Genomic DNA, 25,948 nt, shown 5'->3' on the forward strand with positions numbered 1-25,948 from the left:
AAAAGGAGGGATAGTAGCAGGATGGAGGAGATATTTTGATAAACATGAGGAGAGGGGTGAAAGAAAGGCAGCGAAAAGAAGACGATAGGCGACGAAGAACAAAAAGAGGGGAAGAAGAAAAAGAAAAAAAGTGAGCAAAATGGAAAATCTCCCTTCTCTTGGAAGCCAGCAGAGCGCAGAGCTGAATCTGACAAGAAAGATGACTCTCCATCCCCTTTCCTACCCGTCTGATTAAACCTCTCACTCTAAAATCAACCCGGCACACAAAGAGCCTCAGAAAGCGAGGGAGTTGAGGACTGGAGCTAAAAGGTGCAGCCAGGAATGCTTTGAGGTGCACCCGAGGGGGCAGGACCTTGAAGAACAGGGGATGCTACGAAATTCCTTTAAATCGCATCTGTGGCTGACAAAGGAAGCAACATTTAATTATTGAACGAGGAAAGCAGCCAGCTCCTCTTTTCAAACAATTCAATTCAGTTCAGTTTATTTGTATAGCCCAATTTCACAAATTACAAATTAGTCTCGGAGTGCTTTACAATCTGTACACATAGACATCCCTGCCCCAAAACCTCACATCAGATCAGGAAAAACTCCCAAATAACCCTTCAGGGGGAAAAAGGGAAGAAACCTTCAGGAGAGCAACAGAGGAGGATCCCTCTCCAGGATGGACAGATGCAATAGATGTCATGTGTACAGAAAGACAGATTTAGAGTTAAAATACATTCAATGAATATGACAGAGTGTATGAATAGGTCATATTAGGCGTATTCCACGATGGAGACCTCCACGATCCATCAGGCAGATGGAGGTAGAGAGGAGGAGTGGGCGGAGTCTCAACAGTGGGCGGAGTCAACAGTTTCCAAAAGATAAATTTTCGATCCAGATCCGTCTTAGAAATTCCCAATCCTTCTGTTTAAGCATGTATAAGTCGGCTATAATGAGTTAAACAGAGGGGTGATTTCCTTGTGTGACTACGACAGTAAGTAGAGAGGACTAATTAAAGTTGTAACATCTGCCTCCTGAGCTTTAAGTGTGTCTACAGGCTACACACATCTTTCGCTCCACTTCCTCCGCTCGTTTTTCAAGGGGAAGGGTAAATAATGCATTAGCCCGCTCTCAAAACAACGCAATTATCGTGGCATCGCGGTGATTACCATAACCAATGAGTCTACTGTAACTGGGTGCTCTCAAATATTCATAGCTTCTTCCAGCTTAACTTCCACTGCTGCTGGTGGAGGAGAGGAGGAGGAGGAGGAGGAGGAGGAGAAACAGAGGAGGGTGGGAGGTCTGGAGCGGGGCACGTAAACCTGCTTACAAATTATCACCACAACCAAACTCGGACAGCGTGAGTGAGTTTCTCTTCACCTCCTCTCGCTGTTGCAGCGCTCTGCGCCCCCCCCCCCCCCCCCCCCTCTCTCTCTCTCTCCCATCTTCACGGTCTGCGGTCTCCACTTTAATGGTTCGGCGTCGCCGCGGATGCCGCTGTCGCTGCCGCTCCTGAGCGACTCCCCCCGGCTGCTCTGCACAGCCGGAGTCGGACCGAGCAGCAGCAGCGAGCCCGGCTCGGCTCTCTGCCCCGGCAGCTGTGTGTCAACAGATCAGCCGACGCCGACAGACCCCGCCGCTGCAGGAGGTGACAGATCCCGATCGAGCCTCCGCAACCACCGCGCAGACATCGGCCATGCCGGATCGGCGCGGAGGGCGCAATCTTGATAAGTATGAGTCGTTTTTTTCTTTCTTCCCACAAACTCGTGTCTGCTTGGCGTGGCAGAGGCGATGACTTCCAACTGTGACAGACGAGCCTGCTCCTGGAGCTAGAGTCCACACAAAGCCCCCAGACTGTAAAAGAAGGACTTTATCACCGAGCCCGGCTCATCGGCGACAATAAAAGAGACTTTATTGGTCCCCGGCTGCGCCTCCACTCGGAAGAACAAGCACCGTATTCGCTGTAAATCCAGCCAGGAGGATCGAGCCCAGGTGCAAGACGAATGGTTTGGGTAACTACAGCTTCACTTTACTCCCAGCAGAGCATGGCTAGACCCACAGCACTACCTGCTGTTAATAGGGCAATAAAACAGGTGTTGCAGAGAAGCGGTTTCATGGAGATTGTTGCCAGAGGATGCAGGACGTCGCGCTGCACGCCGGGGCAGTTAATGGTCATCATGTTTCAAGAAACAAACAACCGTGATAACTCTGTAAAAAGAGGAAACAATAAAGCCCCTCTGGCCGCACTGAGGCAGCTATACCGCACAAATCAATAGATGTTTCAGTCATGTGGCTTCAAGTCCGGAGAGCGGATTTATTCATCAGTGCATCATGGGATTGCCCACTGCCTGGCTCTCTCTTTATTAATTAGTTTTCACATAATGGCATAGAGGTTTCCCTGATGCCCTTGGTGCTCTGGAGGCAGCTGCGATAACTAGTGGCGGCTCTGGTCTTTGATGGGATGTGGGGCTCTATAGGACTGTTTATGGAGATTAACTGAGAGTAAACACAAATGAATCGTTGCTCTATGGATTTCTGTCGACTTGGAATTCACCCAATATTGACAGAAAACAAATGACAGTGGGAAACCCACCGCTTGCCAAATCTCTGTCAGTGTGTGCTGCAAAGATGAGAGATTTCTTTTGGACGATGGCACTGTTGCAGATGGAGGGAGAGCCGTGAGCACATGGTGTCTACGAGCTTTAGCTGAAAATATGATTGTGAGAAAATTGATTTTCAGCACAAAACTGAACACAAAGAAATCACCGGCACACTATTACGTGCCATTATCCAGGGTTACAATGAAAAAGGTTGCCTCGCCTTGTCGACAGCATGTTATTTCTCTGACAAGATGAATTGGGTTATAATTGATGAGCATCGTGGACGCACAGGGCTGTCATCCCAGTCCTTCACTCAGAACAGAATAAATTACATGGCGTTGACAGGGAGTCAAAACACAAACATAGGCTGACAGGGAGATTTCCAGGCATGAAATGTAAGGCTCAGGTGGAATATCTTAAGAGGCACGACCGGGAGGAAAACGCCAGCTGCGACCGTGGATGTAAAGTTCTCCATCCCTGCGCTCCCTGCAGATTGCGTTTGTTCCTCGAGAAACACACAAATCTAAACATGTGACTTCCAATATCCTCTCAATCTGCGGCTTTGTGGAATTCATTCAATTTTGGGGGATGGTAATCAAGTTGCAGTGATCAGTGAGACAAAAGGCTCTATAGACAATCAGATATTTTGAACGCAAGCATGATCTGTGCCTGTCCTCCCACCATGCCTCAGAGCGGATTAATCAGTCGAGATTGTTCCTTTCCTCATTTCTTAGATTCATCTGTTTCAGAACAAACTCTGATGTCTGTGACATTTCAAAAGCTCCTGTGATGAATACATTTGGATTCATCCAGGCCAAGCTAGCGCGCTAACAGCATGTCTTCATAGAAGTGGGTGGAAGTCATTTTCCATCTGCATTCGAGTCTTCCTCTTCATCCTTTTCACCCCCGCTCACCCGGAGCTTATTTATGAACTATTATGATCACGCAGTAACACTTTGTTACTCATGTAGACCCCCAAGAGGCCTATTCATCTTTCACATGCAGTCGTATGCTCGATTGTCTCACACACACACTTTATCACACACGCAAACACGCGCGCGCACACACCTTCTTTAATGATTCAGACAACAGAGCTCCTGTTAGTCTTATCGTCAGGGGAGTGATGTATCTTCCATCGGCAAGATATCAATACTCACTTTTATCACAGACCACAATTCATGCCAACAATCTCTCGCTCGATCACGCTGAACTGTTGCCTTTACGACACATCTGAGCTGGTAGCGATTTTGTATTATAATGGCATGATCCAGTTGAAGGGTTGACACCCCCCCGAGTGGTGCTGATCAGATAACAGACAGTCCACTGGTCGGTGCTGTGCTTTTAGAGACGTTGGTTCGATTACACTGTGAAGTCAATGATCATTTCTCATGCTGTGTCAATACTGAGGTTTGTATGGTTTGTGGCTGAGCAATGAGCTGCTAGAGAAAAAAGATTACCCTCATGTTCTGCCAGATTAGCATTGCCTGCATGCACTCACTCACTCAGATGTACCCAGTGAGCACAAAGACACAAACAAACATGTCTCCAAACAAATAGCAACTTATCAATATTCATCTGAAACAAGAGGGGGGTTTGCAATGATTACACATTTCTACACAGTATGAGAATAAGTATGGCAGACAATAGAGGCAAAGAAAATGCTTTGATGGTGCTCCTAGCAGCACCTGAACACAATCAATAAATAATGAATAAGAAGAATACAAAAAAGGGGCAGAAACGACAATACTTCATAGAAAAAGGTAACAGCAGAGAACTCAAGGGAGGTCTAAGTATCTAAAGAAAAGCAAAGCTAGGATCTTTATGGAAAATGAAGACAAATTAAAAGAGACACATTTACAAAAGAAAAGTTTATAAAAAAACCACAATTTAACAGGCTAATTAGCCTGAGCGACCAGGTTGTAGCTCTGGCCAAAGATGATGGGCGCTCACTGCTTACTTGGCAGCCAATGTCTTTAACCAGAGAAACAAGCATCAAACTATTTTACATTTGGTTCCGATTAGCGGGAGGCAAAACGAGCATGTTCTTATCTTCCTTTAAATGTGTGAGTGTTACTGAGGCAGATGGCCCTGTGTTGACACATTTACCACGGTGCTTCTCTGTATGTCTCTTTCAGGCATGGTGCCCACGCCCCAGGTGTGCGTATCAACCCTGGTCACAGTGAGCACGATGGCAGTGGTGGACCTCTACCTGCTGGAGCAGAGCATGCTGGGGGCTGGCAGCCCTCCAGGACCTAGTGCATGGCAGTGTGCGACAGTGTTGCTAGGCGATGCGGGCTTCCTGCTCGCCCTGCGCTTCGTGTCGGCCGGCGTGATGTCGGAGGCGCGTTCGCCGCGTCGTGGTTTTGCCAACGCCCTCTGGTTCCTGTTCCTGTCCCTGCTCCAGCTCAAGCTCTTCTTTGTCTGCCATAACTACAGACAGGAGCGCCGGACGCCCGACCCGCTGGCCAGGAAGACCCTGACGCTGCTGCTGTCCATCTGCCTGCCTTCCCTGTTTCTTATCCTGACGGGGGCTGACCACATGACCCCACAGAGCAGGAAGCACGAGGTGCAGGGCCGCCTCCTGTGGGTGGTGGTGGACCTGCTGGATGTGCTGGACCTGCAAGCGGGACTGTGGGAAGCCCAAGGCGGGGCAGCAGCGGGGGGTGGAGGGGTCGCTGAGCAGAGGCTGCCCATCTGGGCCGAGAGCCTGGTCTTCTTTTACTGCTACGCCCTCCTGCTGCTGCTGCCCTGTGTGGCGCTCACAGAGCTGGGGTCCACCGGCCTGCCAGGACAGAGGGGGCCCCGTAAGGAGGCGCTGTACCCTTGGCTCAGCTTGGTCACGATCAACATCCTCACCCTGGCCCTGAGGGGCACAGGCATGCTGTGGTACAGGGACCCCCGTGTGTCCACTGTGTTCCTGGGGAAGAACCTGCTGGCTCTGGCTGTGAAGCTGAGCTCGGCTTGGGAAAGACACAAGCAGGAGCGCGGCACTGCAAGAGCTGGGACTGTGGCTGGAGCAGAACCAGGAGACTCGACCCTGCCAAGCCAGAGCTCAGAGCAGGGAGAGGCCCAGGGGAAAGCTCCTCCCCCTCATTATCACACACTGTCTCGCTCCCAAAGCCACACTCTCTCCCATGTCAGCCTGGAGCCCACGGAGACGCCGTTAGGACCCTCTTTCATCTCCCATGAACTCTAGAGAGTCCAAACACACAAAAGCATGTGATCACACCCACACCTAAACCTCAGACCAGCAGAGCCAGTATCACATCCAAACAGATAACTTGTATTGCATTTCAGCACAACAGTGATGGATTTAATGCCGAGCTGTGGAAAAGCATTTGGCAAGCTTGACTTTCATCACATTTTGTTGTGCTGAGAATAACTTAAAACATATTGATGGGATTTGTGGGTGTTTTTTTTTTTTTTTTTACATTTACCACTGAACACATCCATCAGCCTGTATATAATATTCCAGAAATGTATATTGACATCTAGTAGAGTTTCCTTCCCTTCTCTGATCTTGGCACCGCTTCCCAAACGGCCACAGATTTGTTGCATTCAGATTTGTTGCTACTCAATATACAAAATCTCATCAGTGAGTTCAGGTCATGTGCTCGTCAGTAAGATTAGGCCAATACTCTTCTGCCATTAGAAGGACTGTGACCTTTCATGTAGTTTTTGTCTCTGTCACTATACAAGGACCCTTCACAGAGAAAGGTTTAATACAAAGGAGGGATGATTAATTTTTCCCTAAAGCTCTAGGATTCAAAAGCCGTCTGCCTGTAAAACTCTTCAGGGTGCTCCAGTATTTCAATTTAGAGTCAAACCTAGTGGATCCAAACCTTTTAGAGGCCTGAAGGAGTACATTTCCAAAAGCAAATGTAATAAAAAATAAAAAATATTTGTAGCAGATGTTTTCTTTATCGCTCTCATGACCGCCCAGATTTATCTTACAAGCCCTTGGTGGGTTCCTACAACGACAGTGGGCACACAATTCAATCTAAAAAGCAACAACGGCTGATATCACTCAGCTGTCTGGAGGGGAAAGTGAATCAGTGAAATCACTCACTGTGGTGTTTGGAGTGAGTTTATCTTTGGTATGATGACACATTTTATTTGATTTAAATGCAGAATCTAAACATCAGCTCGAGAAGATTTCAGAGATGCATAACCTACAGTCACTTTTATTTTAGGACCACTTTAACTATTAAAACCCTCCTGCAGCGATTTGAACACAACTATTTATGAAAGACGGCATTTCCATAAATAAAATGCTTCAATGGTAGAGCTTAAAGATGAGCATTTTGCATCATCTTAGTCCTACTGCAACACAAACTACAGTACAGGTCTATTTTACTCCATTGTTTACAAAGCCAGAACACCGATGTAAGTAATCCCTTTACTGTTCCAGAACACATTTAAAATTCATGTTTTGAAACTTTTGATGTTGTCTGTATTTGTCTCAAACTCATTGTCATTTCCAATAAGAAGAAAGAGAGAAAAAAATACTGTCCAGCTGACTGTCAAACCCTAAATCCCCCTTTTCACTATAGATGAAAGTTAAACTTTTTGAACACATGAATAATGGATGGACCCTTCAAGTTGTTAACATGTGTTTTTTGTGGCATCGTGGGATTATGGATCAGAGCAGCAGTGTAGAGGATGTACAGTACAGTCAAGTGCCTTGTTTCCTCATGGAGCCACGAGGCGTACACGAGTACATGCTCTGTGTCCCATGTGGAACTTGGACATATGCCATGTGTACACTGAAGTTATTCCACAGCTGCGGCCTGCTACACCTCCAGGACAGAGTGCTAACTAATAAAAGTGTTTCATACTCACCCAGAGTTGACAGTTCACTGACGGTTATGTGGCAACAACAAAATATATATATATATAAATATGGAAACAAGAGGAGTCAGTCCAAAGGATTCAATGCCAAGAGGCCTGAGGGTCAAACAACTGCCGTGTGTTTTTAACTATATTAACGTATTGCATTCTGCTCTCATAGAAAATTGCATGTTTAAATAGTTTTCTCTCACACAAGAGCTGGTGAAGGGAAGTGGATGGCTGCACCTCCCCCCTCCCTCCTCCCACTCACATATTCAAGCAAGAAAAGTGTGCTTTTTTCGTCATGGTGCAGCATGCTGACAAAAGGCTGTCATTTATCACAATTATGCCGGCGGCCCCTTCAGCTTGGATCCTCTCGCAGTAATCCTTGAGTGTGCCGTTGTGTTGTCTGTTTAATGTTGAAAGGCAGATGGGGTGTGCCTGTCAAGAGTTGTAGTAAGTGGGTGATGTTTTCAGAGTGAACCGGCTCGTTGCTCAGAGCGGCTTTGAATGCACCCGCCGGCCTCCCATCTTTGCTTAAATGGTCCTATTCATTGAAATCAAGGCTATTTTCCAAAAAGCAGGCTCATATTCTCAGTGCTTTATGCTATTTACAAGCTATATTAACAGGATGTATGACTAATGTACGACTAATGTAAATGCAAAAATGAATGCATTCGACGCTTAAGTGGTACATTTCTTGCTGGTTCAGAGACTTTTAAGGAAAAACCACAGAGGGATCAGCAGAGTAGTAGACAGCATCCGGCCCTTGCCTCCTCTCTCTCTTTTTATCTCCTCCTCCCGGTTTCACTCTACATTTCAAACATACGCATTCTGGATGCACTCCCTGTTCTTCTCATATTTCTATTATACTAAAAGCAGCAACTGCATTGACATCACCGGCTAACGACTACCTCCTAGAACGTGTTACACCCGTTAAGCTCTCGATACAATACTCAGCATTTTCCCTCAGCTCCCACAGACTCTCAGAACACGCTCCTGAAGAAAAGTGCATAAGTCGCTCTCCAATTTTCTTTCTTCTTTTGCCTCTATTCTTTCTCTCACTTCCCATGTGTTAATTTCCCTCCAGTCAGTAATTATTATCCTGTACCAAAGAGGTCAGTTTCCCTTTTTTTGTCTTGCGTTCCTTCTTTTATTTTTCTCATTTGTTTAAATTTGCCCTGCAGTTGACAGGCGGCCTACCCCGCTGCACTTCGCCTGTCAAGGGTGGTTAGTCAGAGAGGAGCAAAGAAATGAGGAGGAGAGGCGGGCTAAGAGACACCGCCTGAAGCAGAGTGGCTGCCGACTGCCATTTATTTACTGTTACACACAGTGGTAGCTTGATGGAGCCCAGAGAGACAAACGCACACAACACGCCGTCCTGACAACAATCCCAAAGGGTCCAAAAGGAGGCAAACATGTGGCTTTGTGTTGCTCCGTTGAGCATTTGGTTACAACCCATCTCACCTCATTACCCCCGACATGGCGCCAGCTACAGTATGCCTACAAGCTCACGCCCCCGTGGTCTGGCAGAAAGAGACACATTTATCAGACAGATGTCTAAATCATTCATCAGAGCACACACCATCAGCGTCGCCGCTTTTGGGCAAAACTTCAAAGTCCTTCATAACTTCATAGTCTAGGTAGCAGAAAGAAATGATGCAAACGAGTCTGAGATATGCAATACTGGAGACAAACGCGGTGACATCAGGCTGAAAGAGGTGATAATTACTGCTCAATTTACATGATGTTTAAATTAAATTAAATTTAACCATTTAGTTAATTAATAATTTAGTTAACAACTAATTTGATTATTGCTTCATAGTTTCTCTGTCAAACAGAAGTGCCAAAATGTTTCTGCTTCCAGCTTCTCAGATGTGATGAATTGATCCTTTTCTTGATTTTATATCATAAATCACAGTAATTCTACCAACACTTCTTCAAACTGAACTGACTATTGTTGTGGAAATGATCTTTAAGAACACAAACAATACACAAAACAAAAGACCATGAATTGCATCTGAGGTATGAAAGAAGCGTCTCTCACATGTCCTACACTGTAATACATTAAATACAGTGCTGGTCTTTGGTCTAAAACACTGCGACAGTGGGTCAGTGGTTAGCAGGTCTGTCTTTAGAGAATCGGCGGTTCAATCCCCGCTCACGGCCCGAGTCGATGTGTCCTTGAGCAAGACACTTAACCCCGAATTGCTTCCTGTAACTGTGTTTACGGTGTATGATGGGAAGTCACTTTGTATAAAAGTGTCACCTAAATGTAATGTAAAATATGGATGTTAGTCACGCCCCACCCTCCCGGTCGCTGCCTTTACATCCTGCCATGCCACACGAACACACAGGAAAGATGATAAACACGAGGACTCTTCCCAAACGATGAGCTAAACATGTGACAGTCATATGGTTTTGCAAAAGAATACAAGATTATCTACTTTACACATTAATAAACGATAGATGCTTACATGGTCGTTTACTTTCGATTCTTAAAATCAGGCGCTTTGGAGCTTCATTTAGCGGTGAATGAAGCTCTCCTGTGATTCACATTACTTCCTCTTTAAAAGTCTATTAAAAAGACAGCAACATGAAATTCCTTCTTCTATTTTCAGTTATAGTCTTTTCTTAGGACCAACCTGCCCTGAAACTGCTTCATAGAGGGAAATGTATTCTAATTAATCTCTCAAATGTGTTCCTTACTGCTGAACTGAGGGCCCAAAGCCAGGTTTCCATAAATCTAGAGCGAGACGAGCATCAGATTTGAAAACCGTTGATGAAAAGCTCTGGACAGATTTGACAGTTTGTCAGCTTCTATTAATATGCCGATAAAACTCGGTTCACAACAATGTCCTCCATCCACAGTACCCACTGCACAGAAAGGACACACACCTGAATGTCAGAAATAGCTAGGTATAGTTATAGAGGTCTTCCTGCACTTTACCCGGCTCTGAAGTAAGATGAAGCCTTGCTGGTTCTACTTCTCTGACACATGGACCAAGATCACAGGAGGGATTAGATCCTGGTCATTTACGTACAGGAGTCAGCAGAATACTTCAGACAAATTCACAAATTAAATTGATGGAAATCACTGGATGTGTAAAAAAACACATTGCAGTGAAATTTACTATGATTCTTCTTTCCTTATTGATTGATGGTCTTGCATTCCTCTGGAAAAGATCACATGACATCTAAGTAAAGGGTATAATAACTTCCCGTCAATTTGGCAGCCTTATCTAAAGTGCTATAGTTACATCACTGGATCACTACAGCCTGTTCTCCTAAAAATTACTTTCCCATTCACCAAAACTGAATGATGAAATACGCGTCGAGGTAATGTATTTCGTCTTGCATTACGTCCACTTTTGGCATATCAAAAATAAGTACAAATATAGTTTCAAATGAGTCTGTAGAAGTCCATGTAACGAGGAGGCCGAGGTAGAGGAAGGGCCACAAAAACTAGAACTTTCACCCAGGAGACAACTATTCGGGTCCCGGGAAAACAGAGTATTTTGTTGTTGCGTTTTTTATTTTTCAATTCTGTATTCATTTTAAGCCAAATGTTGTTTTTACTAAACCTAACAAACTTAAATATTGCCTTCATCTAATAAAGTAGTTTTGTAGTGTTATATTTGTTCATTAACCACCGTAAACAGTTCAGGGCGGGAGGAAATACAGTTTCCTCGAAACGGGATGGAGAGTGCAGATTAGTTGTATGCTAACGTAATCTTGAAGAGAGAAAGCTGTGAAAGCTGCTGAGTGCAGCCTCTCTGTTTCACTCTATGCACTGACTCATTTTTCAAATTTGATTTATACAGCAATAAAATGTTGAAAAACCGGACACTTCATCACCCCCTTTTTTGTTTTCCTTTTCTAAAAAGATTATTTCCATTTAACATAGATGGAAATAACAGGATCAAAAAATGTAATGAAAAAGATTAGTTTCATCCAGAATTTCTTTTTTAAATGACACAAATAAAGAAACCGGAATGAAAAGTAAAATATTCACCACTGAAAAAAGATAAATTCATAATCTGATTAGTTTTGTATGACCTGACGGCGACACCTTGAACTGACAATGTTATGAACTTAAGAAAGTCAGAATTACTGCTGCATAGTAATCAAATAAATTACATCTTATATCAAGACTCTGAATCAGTAAAAAAGTAAAGTATCTAAAAATATACTGAAGTACATCACTTAAGTATGTATTTGAAGTACTTTTCACACGAGAAATGCAATTTGAAGATGAAGACCTTATTATTCATCATTATATAATCAATACAAAAAATAAACGTATAAGCAAGGAAATAAATCAACAAGAATAGAACAAAGGGAAATAGAAGAAAATACTTTCAAACAGAAACATAAATCTAACTTGTGTTCTTTAAGAAAAAAGAAAAACTAAGTGAGAAATATCCAAAGTTTCTGAATATTTGAACCAGACGAAGAGGAAGTGTTCAAACGACAAGACGTAAAGATCACACCTCCTACTCATCTAAGATGGTAAATAAACTACTATCCTTATTTGTGCCTGTTATCCTGAGCTGTCACATAATTCATATTCTTTAAAATGATCAAATTCCAACGAGAAAAGACCTGTCTCTCTTCTTCCTTTTCTTTCCAAAACTCTGGAGCGAACTATCTTTATTCAAGTGTCCTCCTATCTCCACAGCAACAACCTTCTTGACCCTCACCAGTCTGGATTCAAGGCCGGCCCCTCAACAGAGACCGCCCTCCTGGCTGTCTCTGAGCAGCTTCACACTGCTAGAGCAGCCTCTCTCTCCTCTGTCCTTATCCTTCTAGACATTTCTGCAGCATTTGACACAGTGAACCACCAGATCTTTATTTCCTCCCTTTAGGACCCGAGTATCTCAGACTCTGCACTCTCCCTTTACTCATCCTACCTTTAACAACCGCACATTCCTCAAGGCTCCGTCCTGGGTCCCCTACTCTTCTCTCTTTCACTAATTCTCTCGGTTGTCATTCGTTAGCATGGCTTTTCTTACCATAGCTATGCTGATGACACCCAACTGATCCTCTCGTTTCCCCAATCTGAAACAAAAGTAGCGGCACAAATCTCATTGAAACACCACATGAAAAACAACCCTGAAAAAACTGAAACTGAAACCCCCTTCAACAACTCTGTGTTAGCCCCTACCCCGACTGCCAGAAACCTTGGGGTGATACTTGACCTTCAACTCTCCCTGACTGCAAACATTACTGCGACAACACGTTCCTGTAGGTCCATGCTGCACAACATCAGGAGAATACATCCTCTTCTTACTCAGAAGGCGGCGCAGGTTCTGGTCCAGGCTCTGGTCATTTCACGCCTCCACTACTGTAACTCCCTCCTGGCTGGTCTACCTGCTAAGGCCATTCAACCTCTGCAGCTCATCCAGAATGCAGCTGCTCGACTGGTCTTCAGCCTCCCGAAATTCACCCACACTACTCCGCTCCTCCGCTCCCTTCACTGGTTACCAGTGGCTGCCCGCATCAAAACATTGGTTCTTGCGTACCATGCTGCGAACGGTTCGGGCCCCGTCTACATCCAGGATATGGTCAAACCTTTTACCCCAGCATGTTCACTTCGCAATCGACTTGTGATTCCATCACTTCGAGCTAATCACTCGACAAAATTCAGAGTGTTCGCTGTCCTGGCTCCTCAGTGGTGGAACGAGCTCCCCACTGACATCAGGACAGCAGAAAGTCTCTACATCTTCCGTCGGCAACTAAAAACACATCTTTTCCGACTATATCTGGAATATAAACAGATTAGCACTTCAGTGGCACTTAAATGGCACTTATTTACGGTATTACTTATGGTATTTTTGGAGTTTGACTTTCTTGAAATGTTACTTTCTTGATTCTCGTTGATCATAGTTTGTACTCACGGTTGATGCACTTATTGTAAGTCACTTTGGATAAAGGCGTCTGCTCAATGACATGTAATAATGTAAAAAAAAATGTTTACAGAGAAAATACTACAAACGACCACTGATGCTGACATATCAGCACTTGTCACTGTGGCAGGTTTTATAGGATGTGATAGTTATTTTTTATAGCATGTGATCGATAGGATTATTCACAGTGCTGTTGTTTGGATTTTTTATGTATGCCTCTGGGGAGCTGCCATTAAAAATTATGTTTTTGCACCCAATGTTTTAGCTGTACAGTATTTTTTGTAATGCAACGTTTACCAAAAAAAAGATTAGTGATTTATCCAGTTTTGGTGTTGGGATGCACTACATACAAAAACAACAAAATAACCTTTAGGGTGGAGAGTTGAGTGACAGTCAGAACAAGTTTCTTAATCCTCAACTTTTGGTAGATCAGAAGGAACTCGGAGGTCTCCAGTGTAGCTGAGGGGGAAGAAGCTTTAGCTGAGCCTTAAATGTGATCCTTGAAAAATCTTCAAATCAATTATACATCTAACTGGCAAAGAGTGCAGAGACGGTAAAATGGGGTTATTACGGTCGCTTTACTTGGCTGCAGTTAAAACCCCGCCTGCTGTATTTTTCAGGGGGAATGAAAGATGTGGAAATTGGATTAGATTAAATCCTCAAAAATGTCTCATTACTGGAACTACTCATTTTATTATTACTTCAGAAGTAAAGTAATTGTCAAACATCAGTCCAAACCTTCTGACTCATGTCATCGTGAGACAGTCATTATATATTTATTTCATCGCCACACTACTTACCTATTCATCTTCTTATCATACCACAATTGATGTGTTTGATGTTTTGGAAATGAAGTTTTTTAGATTTGGGATTTCATTTGTTGAATTTTCAGGTACATCTTTAACATACTTGAATATAACTGTGACATAAACATTAATTCAACACTACAATCTGTTAAAAAACATAACTAGTTGTGTTGCGATCACTCGGCTGTAACTCGTTACATTGATAACTGTCCAATTCTGATGCTCTGGTCGTTAAGCTCATCTTCGTCTCTGTTCAAACAACTGTATTGTTTTATATCTTACATGTAAAATTGATATTGTATTTTACGCCATAAAAGCCCAATCTGCTCCGGCTTTAATGGCGATTCAGCTCTTTAACTTTGATTGTCCTTTGCCAGATTGAATGAAATGAACTCTCCTATAAATGATCCAGCCAGGCTCTTTAATGGACAGCACTCATCAGCCTTCAACGCTGTTGAACGCGTGGAAATCAGATCAATCATCACAGTTAATCCATCTCGCTGACGTAGTGGCAACACTCGGAGACGAGAATGGGAAAGCCAACAAAACTGGCAGAAAACAGCGACATAAACTGTAACATAAATTAAATTAATTAATGGAAAACTGAACTCCCTGTCAGACTGGTAAATGATACACATTTCTCTCACGTTTTGCTTAAACTGTCTTTGTATTGCTCTACACGTCCCCTTAATTGTTCATCTTTTATATGCAAATAACAAATAGTTTATTTCATGATTCATTTGTTGATTATTTTCTTGATCAATCTTTAGAAAACTAACACTCAACTCTGCAGGTCTCTGCTGCTCTACAGCATTAAAATCATAGTTTTGATTTTCCGCCCTCAACTCGCTCTCAAAGTGGCAGCAGCAGTTAAAAAAACATTAAAAACCTCCAGTTCAAAACCTGCTCAGCACCAAACGCTGGACAGACACAGTAAGCGACGAGCTGGCAAACACAATTGAGCATTTAGCAGCTAAAGTATCTCATTTTTTTCTCAGAAGATGGCGGAGCCCAAAAAACAGGTAAAAAAGAGAGTTAATATTGGGATCAATATTCATCACTTTAATCTAGAGATGCACCGATCATGTTTTTTGTGCCGATCACCGATCACTGAAATCAGTACCTGCCGATCCGATAATACCGATCACCGATCACGGTGTCGATTGAAGCATTCTATTTATTGTGTAGCATTATTGCCTAGGACTATGAGGAAATACATATATAAAGCACCTCAAACATTAAAGAAATTACCGATTTATTTTACTTTGAAAAATTTCCTAATTGATACATTAAAATAGTTCGATTGCTATTGTAGGGGATTTCAGATATGTATGGAACACATCTGCATCATTCATTTCCTGGAACTCTTGGGGAAATCTATTTACAGGACTTTTTTTAACATACAAAAGTCTGACTTATTTTTATAAACTCTTCCTTGGTACAGTAAAACTGTTTTAATGTTAGCATAATTTAAGCTAAATCTCAGAAACGATCTATAAAGATACAAAATCAGTTCATTGTTTACTTTTATATGCTAGTGTATGATTTGTCGACATCTTATTTTGAAAAACGGATGTTGTTTCACGTGGTTCTTTCCGCTAACTTTGCAAAACCGGAAGTTGTCACTTAAATCCTTCCGCTAACTTTATCAAAACCCTCGCGCGCTCCCGATCGAATGCGTTTACGGTGAGCATCAGTCTCTAGGGGCAGACATGTGAGAGTCGGCTGAGTCGACCCAGAGATTCAACTCGGGGGACGGGGACGCCGCTCGGTGGTGAGGATCCCCTCGTGGACCTCTCACTCTGCGGCCCTCGCCGGGCGCATTGTCTCCGTTGCGATGCGCCGCGATTGAAACGTCTCTGATAGTTTTTCTCGCAGATGTTACGTCATCTGATCGGCCGTTTTGAGAACGCCGATCAAAACCGATAATGGGAATATCGGCCGATATGGATCGGCGCCGATCAGATCGGTGCATCACTACTTTAATCATCAACTAAAAAAGTATTGATGTATCAAATGCTTTGTTTACAGCTTGTTTTGGGAGCTCCAAAGGGGACAAAGAAAATCAATTAACCAATTTTATTTGTTTTCATTTCCATTAGCTTAAGATGTATTGTTCTCAAGAGTAACACACACACACACACACACACAAACATGCGCACACACACACCTCCAATTATCGGAGATTAATGGAATGTGCCCTGACTCGTCAATAGTGAGTTTATTACGTCCTTTCAAATTTGAATGCGTTAGAGATGACGGACACGTACCTAACATCCTCACTGGGAGGATAACTTTATTTACAGCAACAACAAAAAATTCAGCCTCAGTCATTTTTCTCCACTTACAAGAATAAATCTTTGTCCTTTGCTCAACGCTTGAGGACTGCTGACTTGTTTTGTGAATGTGCCAGCAGATCAGTGGTGTATAGTAACGAAGTAGAAGTACTTCGCTACTTTACTTAAGTAGTTTTTTTGGGTATCTGTACTTTATTTTACTACTTATATTTCTGTTTACTTTTACTTTTACTTCACTACATTTTGCAATGAAAACTTGTACTTTTACTCCGATACATTTCCCCTGAAACAGTATCGTTACTCGTTACTACGGAAAAAAATAATCATGAGAAACATCTGGACTGTTGTGGAACACACCGCAGCGCACCTGAACGCAGCACGAACACCAGGTTGGGACTCAGTGGTCCTTGCCGCGTTCTTTCTATTCCCAGTGATGCCCAGGATGTTAGCGAGCGAGCGGCTACAGATACGACTCATTTCATGTGGAGCAGCAATGGAAGCTACTCGAACAACCACAGGGACCAAGATCAACGTCCGTGGCCATATTTGGGCGAACTCTTTTCTTTTGTCGGAGTGAAAGTTTCTTCCTACCGGATGAAGTGCCTCTCATGCCGACCGAAAGCTACGGAGATATTGGCCTTCAACAACTCACCAACCTCAGGAAACACATTGAGGTAAATTAAGATTAATCCCATGAGCCGCAACGTTAATGTTTAGTCATCATAAACCTGTTAAGATATCTAGCAGTGTTGTCCTCAGGATTGTAGTAAGTTATATCTTTGGCAGGAGGGGGGGAGACAGGTGTCTGATTGTCTTACGCATGTTGTATGTTAGGCTAACGTTCGCTAGCTATCGTCAATTAAATGAGACACTTAGCGTGAGTGGAGCAGACGGATCTCTAGCGAGTTAATGAGCTGAAGAAGTGTTGACAGTTGTGAGAATTTGTTGATTTGAGTCGTCTTAGCTATAATATAATGCTAATCATTACAGCATTATTATTATTATTTGTATTAATATTATAAGAGTGACGGTCCAGTAATGGCGACGATATTGATTTGGGACTGTTGTTGTGTTTAACTACAGAGATACAAGTACATATTCACAAATCAACTCTGGATGCACGGACAGTGCATGAAACTAAATGTATAAACTTCAAATTAAAAAAACTATTTTGTACAAAACTGTTGATTGGGGTCATGACATGTTAGAAAGTGTTATTAATTCTATCATGTCTATAATACTCTCACTTTATTTCAGGAATGGACTACATCAAGCAGCACATGGAAGAACCCTCCCTGCAGCTAGGTGATGCCACCAGGTCCAGTTCATCTGATGAAGAGGACTTCTTCTTCGTCATCTCAAGCCCGTGACAGCAGCAAACAGCTGGATGGAGACGTGGATCACGTTGACTTGCTGAAATGCTACACTCTACCTGCACCAGGGCCTGTGAAGCTAGACACACTCTACCTGCACCAGGGTCTGTGAAGCTAGACACACTCTACCTGCACCATCAGGGCCTGTGAAGCTAGACACACTCTACCTGCACCATGTGAACGGCTCTTCAGCATCGCAGGACTCGTCTTCAGCCCCAGAAGAGCGAGACTGAAATCTGTCCATTTTGAAAATCAACTTCTTTTGAAGATGAACAAGACATTTTTCACTTTAAAGTGATGATTCTGGTTGTTACTTTTGGTTCTGCTTTTTTCTGTGTTAATCGTGTTTTTATATTTTAGTAATTTCATAGTATTCATATATTGCTAAGTTCATCCTAGCTCATACTCCTTGTTCATGGCGGCCACAGCACCCAAACAAATAAACTTCATAATTCTCAAAATTCTGACCCTTTGTTTTTTTTATTAACAGCATTTACTTTTACTTTCAATACTTAAGTACATTTAATATCAGAAAATTACTTTTGATACTTAAGTACAAAAAAATCAGATACTTTAATACTTTTACTCAAGTAGTATTCTCATAGGTGACTTTTACTTTTACTTAAGTAATTTTCCAGTCAAGTATCTTTACTTTTACTCAAGTATGACTTTTGGGTACTTTATACACCACTGCAGCAGATACATACATTGTTCTCACAGCAATTGGCATCGCTGGTGAAAAAGTTATGGTGGTGCATCCCTGAGCAATAAAAGAAGAAACTCAGCTGTCTCTCTGGAGAATCGAAGCAGAGAGAAGCATACAATCATTTAAGAGAAAATCTTCACAGCTTCAGTCCCATTTCATCGACTGGCTGGTAAAGAGTGAGGCCAATGTATATGGAAAGCTGCTGTGGATGAAGGTGTTAGTGTCTTTGGTCTGGATACTGTGAGAAAATAGGAGCCGACTGAAGCCGAGTGTAGCACCTACCACAATGGAGCTGTGCTACTAGAATAGGAATGGGAATATGAATAGGGCTATGAGAGGAGATGTAGGCGGTGGTCGGGATGTAGGATGAGGAGACTGGGGAGAGAGAGGCAATGATGTGATAGGCAAAGGGAAAATAGGGAAGGATCTGGTTGTCTTGCATTTAATGAGATGTGTTTGCAGAGGGTCAGCTGACAAAAGTCCTGCTCTTGCTATTAAGATAATGCTCCTGATGATTCGGAGTGAACAGATGGAACAAGAAGTGGAATTGTAAGTAATTTTACCTGTCCCAGGATGGGGCCCAGTGGGGGTCCGGGGGCTGCTTGTCCTGACCTCACGATAGCCCGGATTACACTGCTGGCATCCACTTTCTTCACAGCCTTGGCGGCCTTCGAGATCTTTGACATCCTGGTCTCAAAAGCCTTAAAACTGCCTCAACGTCAACTGAGAATGCAGAAGGAAAACAAACAATAGCCTCACGTGAATACACAACTGCGACAAATAAACACGCCGGGCTCATTCAACCATCACACACTCAAATCAATACAGATACCCACGGGCAAAACCCGGTGGGTTTCCATTCTGCGGCGGTTGAGTAATTAAATAATCTTTGCCTTCGATCGCCTCAGCGAGAGCCACTTTCCTTGAGGTGTTTGCAGTGTGGATCAGTGCCGACACTCGCCATGTTGAAGAGCCTGACAAATGGCAGGACTCAAACTTTACTCCCAAAAATCATGTGGTGCGTGCCAAAAACTCCTCACTTCAGCTTCAGACGTGTCACCACTGAACTCCCTGTGCTGCAGCAGAGGCTGAGAGTAGAGGGCAGAATATGGATCAGTAACAATACTAATACACAGGAGGGCTGGAAGTGGCGTCCCCACATATGAACGCAAAGAGGGGTCGCCTTTTTCATTCCACCCTAAAATGCATTTGCCAAATTAGGAGTCAATTAGTGGAGTGGGGAGAACAGCCTGAACTCCTTGCTTTACTCTCAGGAGGCCGAAACACGTAAAAGCCAGCCGATAATCCTCTGCTGGAATAAAAGTGATACTGACACAGCTGGGGGAAGAAAAAGAAAAATCAATAACTATAGAGCCAAGGGACGAATACAAGTTTTAAGGTTGAGCCTTGTGATTCAGGGGAACCCTGCATTCAATAAAAATAAAGTACTTGAGTCGAGAGAGGAGGACCAGCAATGATTCACTGTAGGCAACAGAGGGTATCCAATTTGATCAGTAGAAGAGACCAACAAGATATATGGGACCTCACGCTGATTCAGAGCAACAAACAGGGAGAAACTGCTCCCAAGAAAAGTCTATCTGCGCTGCTGATTATCGAGCAGCTGTTGAAGCGCGGCCACCTTACGAAACGTTTAGGGTGTTGCGCATACTGCAGAAAGAGTCGCAAATACAATCCATTCAGAATTCCCTCTTTACAATGTAAGCCTACCAATCAGAGGTCAATTTCACTGCTACTCGCCTAATGTGTTCAGATACTTTTTGTAGAACAACTGTGATGCGGTTCCGATCAATTTGGGAGCCAGTGTGAATTAAATCTAGAGTGAGAAATTCCCACTGTTGTCAAAAAGTGACAGAAAGGCTCATGAATCCTAAGTGACAAGCTGGAGCAAAATAAGCCAAATAGCAGTTTGAGGGGGTAAAAGAAATTTAAACCTATAAAATGACGTACTTTACATTCAGAGAGATGAGGCTTAACTGGAGTTTTGCGGCTGCGAGAGAAAAACAATTAGGGACGGCATCAGATGTTGGGTTTAATTCCAATTTGGGGCAAAGGGAATAACAGTTCTGCGAGTGGGGTAATGACGACGTCACGCTTTAATGCAGCGCAACCTCAATCTCTGGTAAAACCGCAGTTCCTTCACAAAATGAAATCACTCGTCACAAAGCCAAGCAGTGAACGCTGAAGAAGAGTTGACCTACATACACAACTGCACTGACGGTGCATCACGCAGATGCATTTACATTCGATTTAAGGAATGAGGGAGCATCCACTGTGCAGCGGCAGAAAACATGGTTCAAGGCAACACAATCAGAGATGGGATCATATTTTGCTGTAAATAATCAAATCAACGCCTCAGCAATTTGAAAGAAACAGGCACAATTTCGAGCTGCTCTTTAGGCTGAATATTACATCCAACGGCAATTACTGGAAACAGCTTCTTCGATAACGCTGAATACACAGTTTGAGCAATGTGTTTGGGCCGTGTAGATTTGCAACGTAAAACCACTTTGTTTAAACATGCTTGATAAATGACACGCTGCAACGCCAGTGATTAAATACCAGCTAACAACAAAAGGCAAGGGGAGCGAAAATAGAGAAAACAACACCGCAAATGTTGCACCGTTCTTCCAAAGCCTCCAAAATGTTATTGCACCAAAACAATGTGATTCCCATTCCTGCCTTTTTCTATGTGTGATGCATTTATTATAATTGGAGATTATTCCATTAGGTTCGGCACCAAGTCTCTTTACATGTCTTACGTGGTCTTCCAGGCCTTTTGGTGTTGGTGAGCTTGCCAGTACGTTCCTTATTTTTAGGAATGTACCGAACTGCTTATTCTTTACATCCTAATGGTTCTGCCATCTGCCTGATAGGTTTGTGTAGTTCGTCAGCCTTTTAACGGCCTCCTTCACTTGCATCGACACCTCTTTGTTCCTCATGCTGAGAGTTCCCTGGACCAGCTACCAAATGCAAACTCAACATTTTTGAATCATCTCCAGAGCTTTTTATCTGCTTATTTTGTCATGAATAACGAGGGAACAGGCCACACCTGGCCCTCAAACCCGATGCAAGACAATCCAATTACTTTAGAGCCTTTAAAAATATGGGCGAGTATGTAAAAATGGTTGTAATTCATAAACCGTTAATGCGATGGTTCCGTTATATAAAGCTGAAAGTCTACACTTTAACCACATATTGACTGCGTATGTGTCTGATATTTAATACCATGGTAGAAAAATGTATTCTTAGAGTTAGAAATCGCCGTCATCTCCTGCTGCCTGTCGGACAAACCAGCTGGGATGGAAACACAGCATCTCCGACAGAGGTAAACAAGCCAATAAAAACTGAGCACAAGGGAGAGAAGCTGGAGAGAAATCCCACCCATTATTAAAATGTGCAGGTCTCCATAAACTGTAGTGAAAAGATAGAATACCCTAAAACTCCCCCTGTACAAAGTAATTAAATCTTTTATCCTCTGTTTTATAATGAGTCAGAAAACTCCTTTAGAGTTTCACACCACAGCAGCTTATTTGGTTCGTTTCAGCATAATTAACAATGACTGCACTTCAAGGATAAAGATGACTCTGATTAAAGAAATTAATCAGTTTGCTATTAAGAATCTGCATCTAATTGGACTGGTGAAGCCCATCACTGTTTGTTGTTTGGGATATTATGGCTCTCTTTAGTCTTCATTAAGGAGACACGTCGAACAGTGGCCAACATCCATGAATCATGTTATTTATTTACACTGCAAGGTTACTGGATATTGATCTTTTACTAAATTACCTTCTTGAAAAATGGAAGAAATGGTCTTTACAAAAAAATAATTTAATCACTTGGGTTTTAAAGTCCCAAACCGTCCTCAATGTAAAATATAGACACAGTACCAACCCCGAGGAAATCATATCCTCTTCTTCTCTTTATATCTTTCATTTAGTTTTACTGCAGTCTGATGAGATAAAAGCTGAATATGAATTGATTTCTCCCTGGGATGATGCGTTCGTCTGGAACAACACAGAATCAGCTCTGGATCAATCATCTTTGTTACACTTTGTCTGTTTTCACATCTTCAGGTCTCAACTAATTTAACGAAGAATCAGTGAACAAAACAAAGTAAAACTTTCTCATGAAACTGACTTTGTGCTGCCACATGTTTCTCTACAGCTTTTCTCGACATCCCCCTAAACCATCTTTGTAGTATTGGTTCTGCCCACCAGACTATACGTGTGCTTCATTACCATTTTAAATGATTTCTTATGGGAAACTTGGATGAAGCTTATCACCCTCTTGATTTAAGTTGAAAATAATATTTTTTTTAGCCACAACAGGAGCTCATGGTTTAAAGGATGTCAGAGTGGGTCCCCCACCGCAGAGAGAAACCCCTAAAGGATGGATAAGATAAAAAATCAAGAGGCAATTTCCAAACAGAAACCATAATCAGTTTCCTTTGAAATTAAAAAAGGAAAGGGACATAATTCAGTATTATCTTCCAAAAACATTCAAACTATGACAATCAGTTTTATTCAACTCTTAGTGTGGCAGTCCATCTAATGGTTGCATTCACGACAAGACAAAAGATGAGAGATTAAATCACAATAAATTAGCGGTAAATCACGTGTGTAATTTCTGAGATGCTACAAGAACCTAATTGAAGATAAACAAGAAGAAAGGCCCTGCAGACTAAATGAAGCCCCTTGATACTAAAAGAAAAAGAGTGAGGCATATTCAAGATTATAAAAGCAATTTCATGTTTCTGCCCATCATTGCAGAAAGGTTTGCATAACATTAGAGCCACAATAAATGACTGGCGTGCTTGAATACAAAAAATGCAAAATATGTTAGCGGCACAATAAACAGCACAGGAAGAACCGTCACTGGCAGCAGGAAAGTCTGGGGTGTAGTATTTGTTCAGACGGCGCCACATTGGGAATTATAGAAGCAGCAGATAAACGGTAATCGATGAGTCTACTGCAGCAACCAAACAGAAGGAAAAAACAAACTGTGCTTTGATCATTCACTGACAAAAAAGGGACAAGATTAAGGTACAAAGCTTCAGATATAAATCTAAAGCGAACCTGTCATATGCCAATGGTGTTCCACAACATTAGTATTCAAAATCTGTTCCTGGAGCTATTGATTGTTGAATGCCAAGTGCTAAAGGCCAGTCAATGAAACATAGTACTCAAGAAGAGTCTGAATGATCCCACAACACTGAAAAGTCTTGCATGATCTAATTTAACCTGAACCTAGAGGTCTCTTCTCTCCGAGCTCTCAGCCAATCTGCAAATACAGAAAGAAATAACTCATCATTTTAGAAATGAACACAATTTACATAAAATAGCCTGGTATCTGATATAATTTTGTTGTTGTTGTTGTTGTTGTTTTAAGCTACAAATCAAGCACCACGTTTTAAGAACTGCTTTACATCACATTTTCAGGGTACAATTACCATCGGAAAATATATTCTAATTAATTTATTACCACTTCAAATTAATGTTTTACATGAAGAAGGTGTTCCAACTGTGGAGACAGATATTTATTGTGTGCCAAAATATTTTATAAAATACTGGAGTCAGACAATTTCAGTGTTCAGCATGTTTCTACAGTCCAAAACATTATTTATATATATACACTACCGTTCAAAAGTTTGGGGTCACTTAGAAATGTCTTTATTTTTCAAAGAAAAGCACTGTTTTTTCAATAAAGATAACATTAATCAGAAATACACACTATACATTGTTAATGTGGTAAATGACTATTCTAGGTGGAAACGTCTGGTTTCTAATGAAATATCTCCATAGGTGTATAGAGGCCCATTTCCATCAACTATCCCTCCAGTGTTCTAATGGTACATTGTGTTTGCTAATCGCCTTAGAAGACTAATGTCTGATTAGAAAACCCTTGTGCAATTATGTTAGCACAGCTGAAAACAGTTATGCTGGTGATATAAGCTATACAACTGGCCTTCCTTTGAGCTTGAAGTACAAAATTAATACTTCAAATATTAATCATTATTTCTAACTTTGTCAATGTCTTGACTATATTTTCTATTCAATTTTCAATTAATTTGATAAATAAAAGTGAGTTTTCATGGAAGACACGAAATTGTCTGGATGACCCCAAACTTTTGAACGGTAGTATATATATATATATATATATTGAGCAGGTCCCTTAAATCCCAACTGAGCAGACATTTCCCAATGTACACTTCCATTCAAATGTACCATTAGAACACTGGAGTGATAGTTGATGGAAATGGGCCTCTATACACCTATGGAGATATTTTATTAGAAACCAGACGTTTCCACCTCGAATAGTAATTTACCACATTAACAATGTATAGTGTGTATTTTTGATTAATGTTATCTTTATTGAAAAAACAGTGCTTTTCTTTGAAAAATAAAGACATTTCTAAGTGACCCCAAACTTTTGAACGGTAGTGTAGGTCAATAGGATAAAGTATTTTTGGCCACATGGAATCAGGCGATAAATTGTAATTCACGATTCACTATTTGCCACAAAACCTGTCGCTCTTCCTGGAGGCTTGACCCTTAACCCATCCTCTGGTATGAACTCCTTCACCAAATGTGAGCCAATCACAAATGCGCGTAATGTTTGGTGTTCATTATATTTGTGGCCACTCGGTATATTTTAATCAGTTCACTTGTCTTCCAGTTGTCAAGCAGTCACGGAGCAAAAGTAAGACAGTTAATGAGGGCAGCAGCTGTTCTCTGTGCCGCTTTAGTGCCGACGTCTGAAGCAGCAGATACGTTCCCATCACTGCAGCCTGGACTCAAACCAGGACCGTGTACTTGAATAGTGATGACTCCCAGTGTAAACTCCCTGCATGTATTATCTCTGCTTGCCTGTGATCAAATCACAGGGAGGCCGTCTTCCTCCCTGGCTCCCCTGAATGAATTACCCTCTCCCCGTCATGTTTGAATCGTCAGACAGAATCAATGTGTTAAAAACTGCCTGTACTTTGAATAAATATAGAAGAGCAACAATGACGCAACAGCTATGGTCCACGTTCAATATAAATAAGGGAAAACGATTCAGATCATATATTGTGGCTACGTAGCTAACCGTTTTCTCTAGTATCTGAGCATAGAGCACATGAGAAGAAAAAAACGTTGGTGTGTCAAAAACAGAATAAAGTTACATTAAGCGTTCCACTGTAACTTGAATTTGAAGTCTGGATAAATGATTTATAAAGTCTGGATGAACCAAGAGAAGCAATGCATTGCTCACAACACCATTAGACTTATTTATGCTGTTCACCAACAAAACACCAAAGGGAGAGGGGGGGGGGGGGGGGCAGATGATCACAAACATGCATACCATCTCTCGGCAACATGTAGATGCACAAGGCTCAAGGGGGGGGGGGGCAGATGATCACAAACATGCATACCATCTCTAGGCAA

General features: G+C 42.3%; 2 protein-coding genes across 3 annotated transcripts in view; one reads left to right on the top strand and one right to left on the bottom strand.

Annotated features, from left to right (window-relative positions):
• mrpl11 (mitochondrial ribosomal protein L11) overlaps nucleotides 1-25,948 on the bottom strand; it is a 40,741-nt gene that overhangs the window by 12,999 nt on the left and 1,794 nt on the right. The window contains exon 2 of the mRNA XM_056439426.1: nucleotides 19,067-19,226. Within this exon, the coding sequence (XP_056295401.1) occupies nucleotides 19,067-19,189 (123 nt within the window). The 5' untranslated portion in view covers nucleotides 19,190-19,226. The remainder of the gene's footprint in view (nucleotides 1-19,066; nucleotides 19,227-25,948) is intronic.
• tmem265 (transmembrane protein 265) lies at nucleotides 1,447-7,024 on the top strand. 2 transcript variants are annotated; one of them, XM_056439424.1, is made up of 2 exons: nucleotides 1,447-1,713; nucleotides 4,718-7,024. In XM_056439424.1, the coding sequence occupies exon 2, from the start codon at nucleotides 4,720-4,722 to the stop codon at nucleotides 5,776-5,778; it is 1,059 nt and encodes a 352-aa protein (XP_056295399.1). In that variant the 5' UTR covers nucleotides 1,447-1,713; nucleotides 4,718-4,719; the 3' UTR covers nucleotides 5,779-7,024. The 2 variants fall into 2 exon arrangements, with proteins under 2 accessions (XP_056295399.1, XP_056295400.1); XM_056439425.1 differs by lacking the exon at nucleotides 1,447-1,713 and adding an exon at nucleotides 1,868-1,994.

This window comes from Pseudoliparis swirei, chromosome 19 (assembly GCF_029220125.1).
Source record: "Pseudoliparis swirei isolate HS2019 ecotype Mariana Trench chromosome 19, NWPU_hadal_v1, whole genome shotgun sequence".
Taxonomy (NCBI): Eukaryota; Metazoa; Chordata; class Actinopteri; order Perciformes; family Liparidae; genus Pseudoliparis; species Pseudoliparis swirei.

Excerpts from the sequence above, each read along its gene's own strand:
- tmem265 (XM_056439424.1), top strand. The coding sequence starts at position 4,720 with ATGGTGCCCACGCCCCAGGTGTGCGTATCAACCCTGGTCACAGTGAGC.